The 12,678-nt window shown below is 39.4% G+C and overlaps 1 protein-coding gene across 1 annotated transcript in view; it reads right to left on the reverse strand.

The window, feature by feature from the left end:
- The window catches only part of LOC139588419 (V-type proton ATPase subunit S1-like), a 54,692-nt gene that overhangs the window by 22,230 nt on the left and 19,784 nt on the right, over positions 1 to 12,678 (reverse strand). Inside the window, exon 6 of the mRNA XM_071423767.1 lies at positions 9,513 to 9,598. Coding sequence (XP_071279868.1) covers positions 9,513 to 9,598 — 86 coding nt within the window. The remainder of the gene's footprint in view (positions 1 to 9,512; positions 9,599 to 12,678) is intronic.

The raw sequence follows: 12,678 nt of genomic DNA on the forward strand, positions 1-12,678 counted from the left end.
GCTTATTCTGTTGGGTGCCTCTTCTGGCTCTTGGCCTTTAGTTAAATAAGTTACATATTACTTTTCACACTCCTGTTCCAGAGAAATGCTATGTCAATATCCCAAGCTTCCACTGCCAAGACATGAGACCAGCTAAACTGTGTGAGGGCAAAGGTCCACCTAGCTCACAGCCAGAGCTCCTGATAGTAACTGGCAGCTGAGATAAGGAAAGGGTAAATACAAACAATACATGTCCTAGGATGCCCTCTTTGAGTTTGGTAATCTTTGGGTTAGAAATCTTCAGGGCTGAGATTGCATTTAAATGAACACATGTAAATAGGACCTCTTTCCACCCATCCTTCCTATCTTTCTTCCATTAGTTTATGTAATCACTGAAGTCTGTGTGCTTTTGTCATCCAAAATTAGTTGACTTTTTTTCTTTAAAGGGCTTTGGTGCCCCTGAATTCCATGTTACTATCTGAGTGGCGATTGTCATGAATACTTTTCAGAGAAGAGTAATATTTCTGGTTCAGCCTGTCCACGCAATTGGCAGTTTTATTTATTATTTCCCTCTTGACTTGCCCTCACTTTTCCTAGCTGAAATATTTTAATCTTGTAGTTTTACTGTATCCTTTGGAGATGGGGTGACCAGAACCACATGCACTATTCCACTGGCAGACTTGCACTTGGTAAGGGCTTAGTGAACTGATGCTGCTTTGCCTTCCTCCTTTCCAACACTCTGCTTGCTATTCATCCTACTGCTGACTGCTGGGATGTTCCAAGAGATCTACCCACGTCTGTACTGCAATTCCTCTTCTGAGAAATAGCAGCCACTCACTACAGTGTAATATGCATATTTAAGGTCTTCCTACATGTTACTTTTCTTCAGATTGGATTGTATCTGTCTTTTCATCACTCAGTAATGCCGTGCTGTGAGTGGTTTCTCCAACCCGTCAGTACATCAGCAAACTTTGGCACTTTGAATTTCAGCCCCCTTTCCATGCTAATGACTCTGCTGAACGGCACAGGCATCAATATCAATCCCCACAGAGTTCCACTGGCAAATACTCCCCACTGAGAACATGAATCCTTTATTTTTATCCTCTGTTTCCTACCTTTAAAGATTTTACTTCTGCTAATCTCTAAGGATTTTACTTTTTTACCCTTTTTACTTTAGCAACACCGTCACTTTTGCTTGCACATCCTATGCCTCTTAGACAACATTGGAACCACATTGTATTTTCTTCATAGATCCACATATTTATGACTACAGTTTCAACCATTTTTGTCAGTATGGAAGGTAGGTTTCCTGGAAGTATTTATCCAGATATATGGAGCCTCTTTTCAAGCACCATGTCGCACTTGTGGTGAAGACTAAACTATTTTTTAGTTTTCATGTACATTATAAAAATTGTAATTCAAAAATTGTAAATTAGAAATCATGGTGACAGTTTGGCAGTTTCTTATTTTAGTTTAAACTTAGGTGAATAATAAATGACCTTGATGATATGACATAATTAATTTTATTTATTTATTCTGAAATCTCTTCCATTGCTAATGGAGTAGCAGCAAAATGTTTTGAGGCTCAATGACTATTGAAATAGTGTTTGAAATGAGAACTTCTTTATGTCCTACCACAGCAATGATCAACACAAAGGCCATTTGGCCTTGCATTGTAACTCATTTTTCTGCACTCCTCTTTTTTATTAGATCCAGTAGTCTCTGAAAGAATTCCTATCTAATGTGTTTTTATGAATACATTTTGGGTCTTTTGCACATTATTCCTCTGAATCTCTTTAGGTCTGCCATATGATGCTGCACTAAGTTTGCAGGAATTTATATTTCTTTTAATTTTCTGTATCATACAGGACTATACTTTTTGAAGTGTGACTATTACTTTTAATAGCCTCACCTCTTTCACTCTCTTAATGATGACACAGTTTGGGATGTTTCCATGTAGGGAGGGGGTTTAGGGGAAAAATGTTTTGTTGACATATTATCTGACCTTTTAATATGTTGTGTTGAAGCAGTTTGTATTCCAGATATAAGCAGTGTCAATCAACATAATTAGTGTAGATTATTGGGCAATTTATCAAATCACAGATAGATGGATTATTTTTAATCTTTAGGTTAAAGAGATATCACTTGGATATTTCATTCAACCTCAGTCTTCAAAGACTGTTCTTAGAATAGGTCTCCAGGATTCTCTGAATATTTATCTTTGTTCCCTGGAATCCAAAATCACTTTAATACACAACATCAGTCCTTTACAACTCTCTATCACTCCAATACTTTTTTTACCTAGGCATTCTCCTTCCAGAAAGTGTTTACTATGCTTACCAACATGTCATATAAATATGCTTCTTTACATTTACACATTCCATTTAATCTATCCTATTTTACCCTTATACCTTAATTTCATTCTGCATTATTACTTTTATGACTTCTGCTTATATATGCCTGTATCTTTTAGAATACTCATTGCAACTTTTATGCCTGCATTTTACCAATTTATGGTAAATTCTATTCCTAAGACACAATTCATCTTTACTTGTGTCCTTCTCCCTCCATACCTCCTCCACCCCAGTTTTCTTGGTCCTTAGTTTTAAAAGCAAAATAAATACAACTTTCTGATTTGATCTATATGGAACATCTGTGCATCTATGGGTTCATCTATGCCTTAAAAACTTAGCACCTGAAAATAACAAAGCTGTTCTGATCAGATAAAAATAATAGTTTAGCTCCATGCCGCCCTTCATTGAACAGTGAAATGCATAAACATATAAATAAATAAATATATATATATATATATATATATATATATATATATATATATATATATATAAAATGTTAGCTAAAGTTGTAAAAATGTTTAAAGTAAGTGAATCAACTTGCTCTGGTGCAAAGTCTAGAGTTAAAGGCAAAACACTAGTTACTTCTCTGAATTCCCCACTAACACATTCAATGAATCATACAGAATTGCTAACAAGAATCTCTCACATTTTCATCACTCAATTTTGAAACTAATTTGGCTAAATGTTTGTTCATCTAGAGTGACAACTAACTGGCTTCAACCTGCCTCAAGCAGTTCTTTTGTAGTTATTTAGAAATACTCTACCTCTGTTCAGAAAAAAATTCTCAAAACTGAGTTTGCTAGAAAATAATCAAATATACATTCTTCATCTACAAGTTTATGTTTTATTATAATGGCATTCATTAAGTGGGGAGAGGATACCAAAGGATAAAGAATTCCTTTTTTTTCTTTTCTTCTTTTAGGCTGGAGACACCAATGCTTTATTATACTGTGCCAAACTACAGCTGCTCCTTCAAATGTAAAAATAGAAGACTAAATGAATAAGGCAATTCCTGTATTCTAGGATATGTGAGGATATTTAATCTACACCCCAGCTCCTCAAATGGCATTATCAGCATTTTCCTAATGTTTATTCATGGGAAAGCTCATGTTATGTAAAGTTTGAGTATATTAAATGGTCAAAAGCATTCCATTAGCCAGAAGCTGTGAAGTCAGTGGGGTGGCTGTTGCAGCATTTAGTCTCCTCGGAGTGGTAAACTGAATAGTCAACAAAACAGGGGGAGCTGGATGTAAGTGGAAGAGGCAGCAGAGCAAAATATGATGCATTTTAAAATGTGTTAGATGGAAGGCAGAAACAAAGAAAACATAACCACAAGCACTTGTCAAAACAGATGAAAACTTTTCATATTCCTTTCAGCTGTGGTGCACAACAATAGCACCTGAAGATATCTCCAAGAGACACTTTTTAAGTGTCAGAAGTAACCACTTGTGTGACAGACTCCAATGTTACTTCTGACTGTAAAAAGTTTCTGTAACTCTTGCTTGGCTCCGAGTGGCACCACAGACTCAACACACAGAAACACCAACTAGAGCAGACAGCTTGTAGAATGGAGTCCAAAGCTGATGGTAACTGAAGCACTCTGAAATGTGGAGGCAGTACAGAAAATTTAAACAGCATTTCACAATGCATCTGTAAAAAGTGGAGTCAACAAATTGAGTATCAGCTGGAATGTAGCCATAAATCTCCTTTAGCAGTATGTGGTCCCTCAGCATTCAATCTCACTGAGAAAAGATAACAACTATAAAACTCTCTCGCAGTTTCAGAAGAAAACTAGTAAAATGTTACAGGGACATCTATGAGTATCAGAAGGATGGGGAACTTGTTAAGATTTATGATTTGAAGCATATCTGTCTTTAAATCATTGCATCCTTTTTAAACTCTCCAATTACAACAGCACAGTAAAATTATGCATTACAACCATAAGCCAAAAAGCTAACCAGAAGAAAGCAAAGTAGAGAGGTGACCATGATCAAACTCCTCAAGAACACAGAATTTCATAGATGCATGAGAACTCCTGATGAAAGCCTAGAAAAAGGGCTGCAGAGGGGTTTGGTTCTCATGAAGAAAAATAAGATATCAAATGATTTTCAAAGGGAAGGAAAGTCTTGGCCAGACACTCTGCATATCTTGAGATAAGTTTCTAGTTTTTAATGGAAAAAAATATGAGAAATATTGAGTGAGAATTGTCTGACTATATGTACATGTCAAGATCTAACCCAAGCATGATGACTGCCTCTAAGGGTGAGTTTTATCTCATCCTGCAGCTGTCTCCTACAAAACAGTCAGAAAGATCATAACCTAAAACCCCTTGATTGTAAAGAGAACCCTGGTGGATGAATTCAGATATAGACATGTAGACCTCACTTGCCCAGAATTAGGTGATACAAATCAGTCAGCCAGAGAGATCCCAACTCAGCCAGACCTACAAGGCAAAGCATTTCAAAACATGAGCCACAGAACTCAGCAGTTGCCTTGTTGGAGGAAGGCAGCTCCTTTATGAGATGGTGGGAGGAATCATCAACTGGTTAGTGAAACCATTTCAAATCAGTCACCAAGTGGTGTCTCTTTCAGAGTCTTAATTCTGTCTTCGAGCTTCAAAGCATAGAATCATAGAAAGCCTTGAATTAAAAGGCACATTAAAGATCATCTAGTTCCAAGCCCCTTGCAGGGACACCTTCCTCTAGAGCAGGTTGTTAAGGGTCTCATCCAGCCTGGCCTTGAACAGTTCCAGGGCTGGGGCATTGGCCTGTTTCAGGGCTTCTAAACCTACTCTCTTTCAGTTTAAAACCATTTCCCTTTTTCCTATAACTACACCCTCTTGTAAGAAAGCCTCTCTCCAGCTTTCCTGTGGGTTCTCTTCAGGTACTGGGAGGCCTGCAATTAGTTCACCTTAAGGCTTTCTCTTCCCCAGGCTGAGCAATCCTGATTCCCTCAGCCTTTCCTTGTAGAAGAGGTACTCTAGCCCTCCAATCATGCTGAAACTGGAACAGAACAAGAACCAGTCTGAGCAAATCTCCATCCTGCACTGGGGTAATGAACTGATAATTATAATAGCCTGAAAGTATCTGTGTCTGCACTGACTAAACCAAATAGCTCTTGCTCATCAAATCAGAAAAGACTCTCAACCATAGGTGAGTCTCATTAGTTCACTTTCTGTGAAGCCAATACCAGTCTGGAACCTTTTCTAATATATGCATTTCTCACATCTATTTTTTTCTGTTTGAGGCAGTGGAAGAACAAACAAATATGACATAGCGGTGTTATTAAGCCATAAGCAGACCAAGAGCAAGGAGGTAGAGCTTTCAGAAGAGAAGCATCACAAAAACATCATTTTTTGGGAGCTTTATTGTAAAAAATTAATTTACCTAACTAGAAGGAGATTACTTTTTTTTAAAAAAGTGCAATACCTAAAGCTAATTTCCTTTATCACTGAGAATAAGGACACTAGTGAATGCAAAATCTTCCATAGTGAATGAGAGCTATACAGCTTACATAGCGCATTTGAAAATCACTCTCATTGTTATTAAACTTCTTATATATATTGATCTTTTACTTCTTATATATATTGATCTTGGCTATCACTGGGGAGTGATCCTGTAACTTCTACATCATGAACTATAGTCTTTAAAGTTTAAGCAAAGGGAGTTAGTATTTGTATTTACAGTTACCAAACAGTTCATACCTTCTGCAGTTCAAGCACAGCCAAAGATATGCAATACATACCAAGGAGAGGTTATATACAAATACACAGAGTGATGAACCCTCAAAAGTACATTCTGCTTTGGCTTTTCTAGCTCTGTACAGAAGCTGATAACCTTGAATGCACTCAAATAAAGTTATTGTGAGGGGCCAAAAAATGGTTCAAATGCTTTTATAAAGTATTAAATTTTATACAATTGAGAAAAGTTTAAATTGCTTTTATTTTAAAAATGTAGAACATCTTAAAATACATTGGTTTAATTATTTAAAGGTGCTTCAGCTGCTCAAAGTTAGTTACTTTAATTTGGAAAGCCTGTTGAAATATGCATACATTTAAAATCTTTTTAAAATTGATAAAAAAAATTCCTTCTCTTAATTCCAATTTTTCATTAATTAAAAATATTTTTCATTCCAATTGTTCTAAATGCAATTTTCAGCTAAGAATGCCCATGTGCCTTTGATTTCAAACCATAAAGAGCCACAATAACAAAATAAATTTTAGCTTTATTTTGGGTCTTTGTTAAAAAAAGAAATAGAAGAAAAGGCAGATCACAAGTTCTGGACTAATATTCTATCCTTTGCCACAAAAAACACACAGTACACAGAATATCAATGTGAGCTTGCTTCCTTATGCTACTAGGTTTTTTTCTAATTTGATCTCCAAAATCCAGTCTCTGGAAGTTAATTTTCCAGGGTGAATTTTTGAAGAAAGTTCTTTTCTTCAGTAGAATTTGCCTTTGCCCCAGAGCCTGAAGAGAGTATTGTGATCACCTTGTTGGATTGGTCAGAGGTTCAAGATCCTGCCTCCATGCAAAACCCCATCCTATTTTCAAATGAACACAGGACACCTTTGAGGGGCTCATTCACTTAAAGAACATTTATGAAGTCCATTTATGTGGCCTCTTACTCTTCTTTTGGATAAGATAAAGGGACTTCCCTCTGCACCCACTGAACACAGGTTTTCTAGGTTTTATTCTTGTAATAAGAATAGCAGTGCATTTTTCATTGTGCTACCTCCTGAGAACCTTCCAGCCTCTCAAGATCCTGTTGGCACTTCTCATGCTAGATCTAGACAATCACACAAATGTCTTTCACGTTGCCTAAACCAAGGAATGGCAGGTGAAACATTCTATAACCAACTGGCTAATGTTTCATGATTGCTAGCCTTTGTTCTTGTGGGAGACTTTAACTTGCCAGATGTCTGCTGGAAACTCAACACAGTGAAGAGGCAGTCTAGGAGGTTCCTGGAGCATGAGGAAGAAAAATTTCTGACACATCTGACTGAGTCTACCAGGGACAGTGCCCTGCTGGACCTGCTGTTTATGAACAGAGAAGGGCTGGGGGGAGATGTGGTGCTGAGAGGCTGCCTTGGGCATAGTGACCCCAAAATGGTAGAGTTCACAATTCGTGGTGAAGGGAGGAAGAGGGTCAACAAAACCTCTACCTTGGACAGTCCTTAATAACAAAGGAGTGAAGGAGAGTTAGACACACTTTAGGAAAGAAATCTTAAAAGCACAGAAGGAGGCTATCCCCATGTGCCAGAAGATGAGCTGATGTGGGAAGAAGACCCGCCTGGCTGAACAGGGAGCTCTCACTGGAAATCAGAGGGGAAAAAAGAAAAAAGAGTTAAGGATCTTTCCAAGAAGGGGCAGGCAGCCCAGGGAGAGTAGAAGGGTGTTGTTAGGCCATGTAGAGAGAAAATTAGAAAGTTGAAAACTCAGCTAGAGCTCAATCTGGCAACTGCTGTGAGAGATAATAAAAAGTGTTTTTATAAATAAATTACCAGCAAAAGGAGAGCTAAGTAAATTCTCTTTCCTTGGATGTGGGGAAGGGGGGAACATTGTAACCAAGTATCAGGAAAAGGCTGAGGTACTTGTACTTTCTTTGCCTCAGTCTTTCACAGCAAGACTGGTTGTCCTCAGGGCAACATTTTAGCTGTTAGACAAGGTCTGGGAGCAGATTAGGAGCCCTGCAATCCAAGAGGAGGCAGCTAGTGACCCACTGTGCCACCTGGCCACTCATGAAACTGTGCGAGTACAAAGGATGTGGCTGTGTTGGTTGACAGCAGCTGAACATAATCCAGGGTATGCCCAGGTGGCCAAGAAGGCTATTGCCATCCTGGCCTGTACCAGCAGTGGTGGGGCCAGCAGGACCAGGGCAGGGATTGTTCTCCTGTTCTCAGCACTGGTGAGGTCACACCTCAAGGGCTCTGTCCAGCCCTGGGCCCCTCAGAACAAAAAGACAGACACTGAGGGGCTGGAGCGTGTCCAGAGAGGGCAGTGGAGCTGGGGAAGGGTCTAGGGAGCAGGCCACATGAGGAGGGCTGAGGGAGCTGGGGTGTTCAGCCAGGACAGGAGGAGGCTCAGGGGACCTCATCATTTCCCAAGTGCCTGAAAGGAGGTTGCAGCCAGGTGTAGCCTCTTCTTCCAGGCAGCCAGCAAGAGGACAGGAAGAAATAGCCTCAAGCTGCACCAGGGGAGGTTCAGGTGGGACAATCAGGATGAATTTCCTCCCTGAAAGGGCTGTCAAGCATTGAAACAGACTGTCCAGGAAGGTGGTGGAGTCACCATCCCTGGAACTGCTCAAGAAATTACTGGATGTGGCACTAAGTGCTCTGCTTTATTTGACCTGATGGTGATCAGTCAAAGGTTGGATTCAATGATCTTGGAGGTCTTTTCCAATCTTAATGATTCTATGAGTCCATTATCATATTAGGAGCTCAGATTGTGTTACTTCTGAAACAGATAGACACGTTTCTTTCAAAGTTGCATTTTTTAGGATTCAGCCCATCCTTCACATGTTTCTCTTCTTAATGGGAATTCTGTTTTTTTCCTCAAGGCAAGACTGTCTTCTATTTATTCACATTAAAATTAAAAATTTAATATTTTTTGATTGCAACCTGTATGTCATACAAAAAGATAACTGCATAAATAACTATCCTGCATTGTTACTTAATGTGATATGACGTGATCTATAAATTATATTCTGACTATCAGCAAGGGTGAAAACTTAACCTTGCAGTTGTAAATACCAAGTATTGCTTAAAAGAAATTAAACCAATTAATTTTAAAATGGATACTTTAGTAGCCTTCAGTTAATTTATAGCACTCTGTCTGTACTAACCAGCCACACTAGGAAGTTTGATAACGTTCCACCTAGAAATCACTACAAAAACACTAGAGTTAAACTGAAAAAATAAATTAACTTACAGTTCTTAACAACATTAAAAAGTTCTATGGACAAAAGCAAATTCATAGTCTCCTAGAACAGTAAAACTTCAATAGTTATGTGATATAGCTATCATGTATGAAAATTCATGCAATCATTTCTGGTCAAAACCTCATAAAATATAGATTGCTTATCTCTATAATCTTGAAAATCATCTACAGACTTCTCCTGTAAACATTAAGCTATTGGATGACAAAAATCTGACAGTTGTAGGCACTGATGATTACTCACCCTTGAAGGTCTCACTGCAGTGTAAATGACTGAAAAATGAATCCCTCGTTCCTGCAGATCCATGGTCACTCTTCCAATTATTTTGTCTGTAAACAGAAACATGTATAATTCAACAAACTCAGTAAGTTGAGAAAGCTAAAATTCTACAGCAGTTGGAGAAGTAATGAGCTAGATGTTTAAGCTTATTCAGTTTGTTTCAGCAACTTAAGTGCTCATTCTATCTAGGTACAAATGGGATAAGACACTCTCAATGTCTTAAAAAATGCACAATTTCAGTGAGATGATTTAAAAAAAAAATACAACTGTTCAGAAAAATGGGTGATTTTGAAATAGAAAAGTAAAACCACAGAATATATACCCAAAAGTTTGAACTTTGGGCAATTAAAAGCACGAGCAGGAGAAATCACTTCAGAGGTTTCTTTTCTTTCTTTAAGAGAGTACATGCAGGATGCATATACTGTTAGTCAAGTGATCAGTTAATAAATAAATAATAAAATGTAATCAGTGTTGTTCTGTGAATTACAAAATACATGTAACTACCACTGACAAACAACACTCAAAACATGGTGTTTAGTGTGGGGCATGATATGTATAATACTGGTAGCAATAATTCTTTTCTCTTCCATGGATTTAAAGCCTGCTTCTGCACCCCCAACAGGACACAGAAAAATTTCCCCAATTATATTGGGCCAAAGGAGAAATATGGTGGAGTATTTCTGAAAAAGTAAGAAGAAGCAAATAAGGAAGAGAGGGCCTTTCAAAAAGGTCCAAATATGCCTCTACAAAAGACCCTCCTCTAGTTCTGAAACCCCAGGCAGTTGCAATAAATGCTTTCAACTGACAAATGTTTTCAATATTTGTGCAGAAACATGAACATCTGCTTATAAGGAGCACAACAGCTGTGACTCATGAGCCATTATTAGTGTTGTTATTGGGACTGCCTGAGAAGCAAGCAAGCAGACTCACATTTACTGTTTCAGTGCCTTCCCACTTCTCCTTCATGTACCAGTCTGGTGGATGGAGATTTTGCAACCTGGATATACAAACTTCTCAGATTTTTGAGGTTATACTTTAGAGGAATTGTGTTTTATTTGCATTTGCTGAAATTAAGAGTTTATATTATTATCCTCCTTAACCACTTCTATTTACTGTAATTATGGTGTCCTGGCTGAGTAAAATATTTGGCTTTTGTAAGAATTGAAGTATTGCTTTTTTCTGTAGGATTTCAGCTGAACTGATTTCCTCATAGCAGTCAAGAATCACAGCTATGTGAATTTTCCTTCTCAAAATTATTGCTAAGAGAATCTACTATGAGAAATGTACTTACTCAGAAAAACAACTGCCTAAAAACTACTGCCATAATTACACTGGTTGTGGAGATCCAAGGCATTATATAACGTTGATTTTGTAATCTGGATTCATAGGAAATTCTCTTCAGCCTTAGCAAAAATTTGCAGAAAAAAAAAAAAAAGTAATATGTATAAAAATGTAGAGATTGATTTTGGGTTTTCTTTCATTAAAGCAACCAATAGCTTTCTGAAATAACATGTTATTTGCATTTCCCTTCAGAAGGGAGATACATGTAACTATAGTTACCAGTAACATCTATAACTCCTGCCTTCAGGAAGATTCTAGAGGTAACTCCTTCATCCAGAGAAGCTTCTGTGAACATCCTTATGACAAGAGGGTTGATATAGATCTCTTGTTTGCCTGTGATCAGAATATACCTTACTTATGAAGTATTTTCAAATTCTCCAAAGAAAAGAGCTCAGACTGTCCACCATGTTCTAGAGCACCTAAATTAGGTGCCTACTTGGGAACAATAGTGCAGATTCTGTACTTGGCCAAGCAAAGTGGCACATCTTTTCTAATCCACACACCTTCTTCCTGATTAAAATCTAGTTGATACTAACCAAAAAGTTGGCATAGCCTTTTCTTCCATCCTCCCACAGATCACCTCTTAACTTTGCTTTCCCAAAACAAAGTGGCCTGGGACTGCTTGAGTCTACAGTGTGCCCTGGCAGCCAGGAGGGTCAGCGCTGTCCTGGGGGCATCAGGCACAGCATCACCAGCTGGGCAAGGGAGAGGATTGTCCTCCTCTGCTCTGAGCTGGGGCAGCCTCACCTCCAGGGCTGGGGGGCAGTTCTGGGTGCTACAATATAAGAAGGATATCACAGAATCACAGAATTTCTAGGTTGTAAGAGACCTTTAAGATCATCGGGTCCAACCCATGTTCTAACACCTCAACCAGATCATGGCACCAAGTGCCACAGCCAGTCTTTTTTTAAACACATCAAGGGATGGTGACTCCACCACCTCCCTGGGTAGATGATTCCAGTATTTGACCACTCTTTCTGTGAAAAACTACCTCCTTAATTCTAGCCTGTATCTCCCTTGGCACAGCTTGAGACTGTGTCCTCTTGTTCTGTCTGTTGTTGCCGAGAGAAAGAGACCGACCCCCAGCTCACCACAGTCACCCTTCAGGAAGTTGCAGAGAGTGATAAGGTCACCTCTGAGTCTCCTTTTCTCCAGGCTGAACACCCCCAGCTCCCTCAGTCGTTCCTCACAGGGTTTGTGTTCCCAGCCCCTCTCCAGCCTCGTTGCTCTCCTTTGGACACGCTCAAGCATCTCAACGTCCCTCCCAAACTGAGGGGCCAGAACTGGACACAGCACTCAAGGTGTGGCCTCACCAGTGCTGAGTACAGGGGAGAATGACCTCCCTGCTCCTGCTGGCCACACTGTTCCTGACACAGGCCAGGATGCCATTGGCCTTCTTGGCCACCTGGGCACACTGCTGGCTCATGTTCAGCCGACTGTTGACCAGCACGCCCAGGTCCCTTTCCTCCTGAGCACTGTCCAGCCACACCGTCCCCAGCCTGTAACATAGCAGGGGGTTATTGTGGCCAAAGTGCAGGACTCGGCACTTGGACTTACTGAACTTCATCTTACTGGACTCTGCCCATCCATCCAACTGTTCCAAGTCCCTCTGCAAAGCCCTCCGTCCCTCTAACAGATCCACACACGCTCCCAGCTTAGTGTCATCTGCAAATTTGCTAATGAAAGACTCTAAACCCTCATCCATGTCATCAATAAAAATATTAAACAGAACTGGCCCCAGCACAGGCCCCTGAGGGACACCACTGGTGACTGGCTGCCAGCTGGATGC

The sequence above is a fragment of the Agelaius tricolor genome, unplaced genomic scaffold (assembly GCF_023055355.1).
Source record: "Agelaius tricolor isolate 1412-34295 unplaced genomic scaffold, bAgeTri1.0.p SCAF_3, whole genome shotgun sequence".
In the NCBI taxonomy this organism is placed as follows: domain Eukaryota; kingdom Metazoa; phylum Chordata; class Aves; order Passeriformes; family Icteridae; genus Agelaius; species Agelaius tricolor.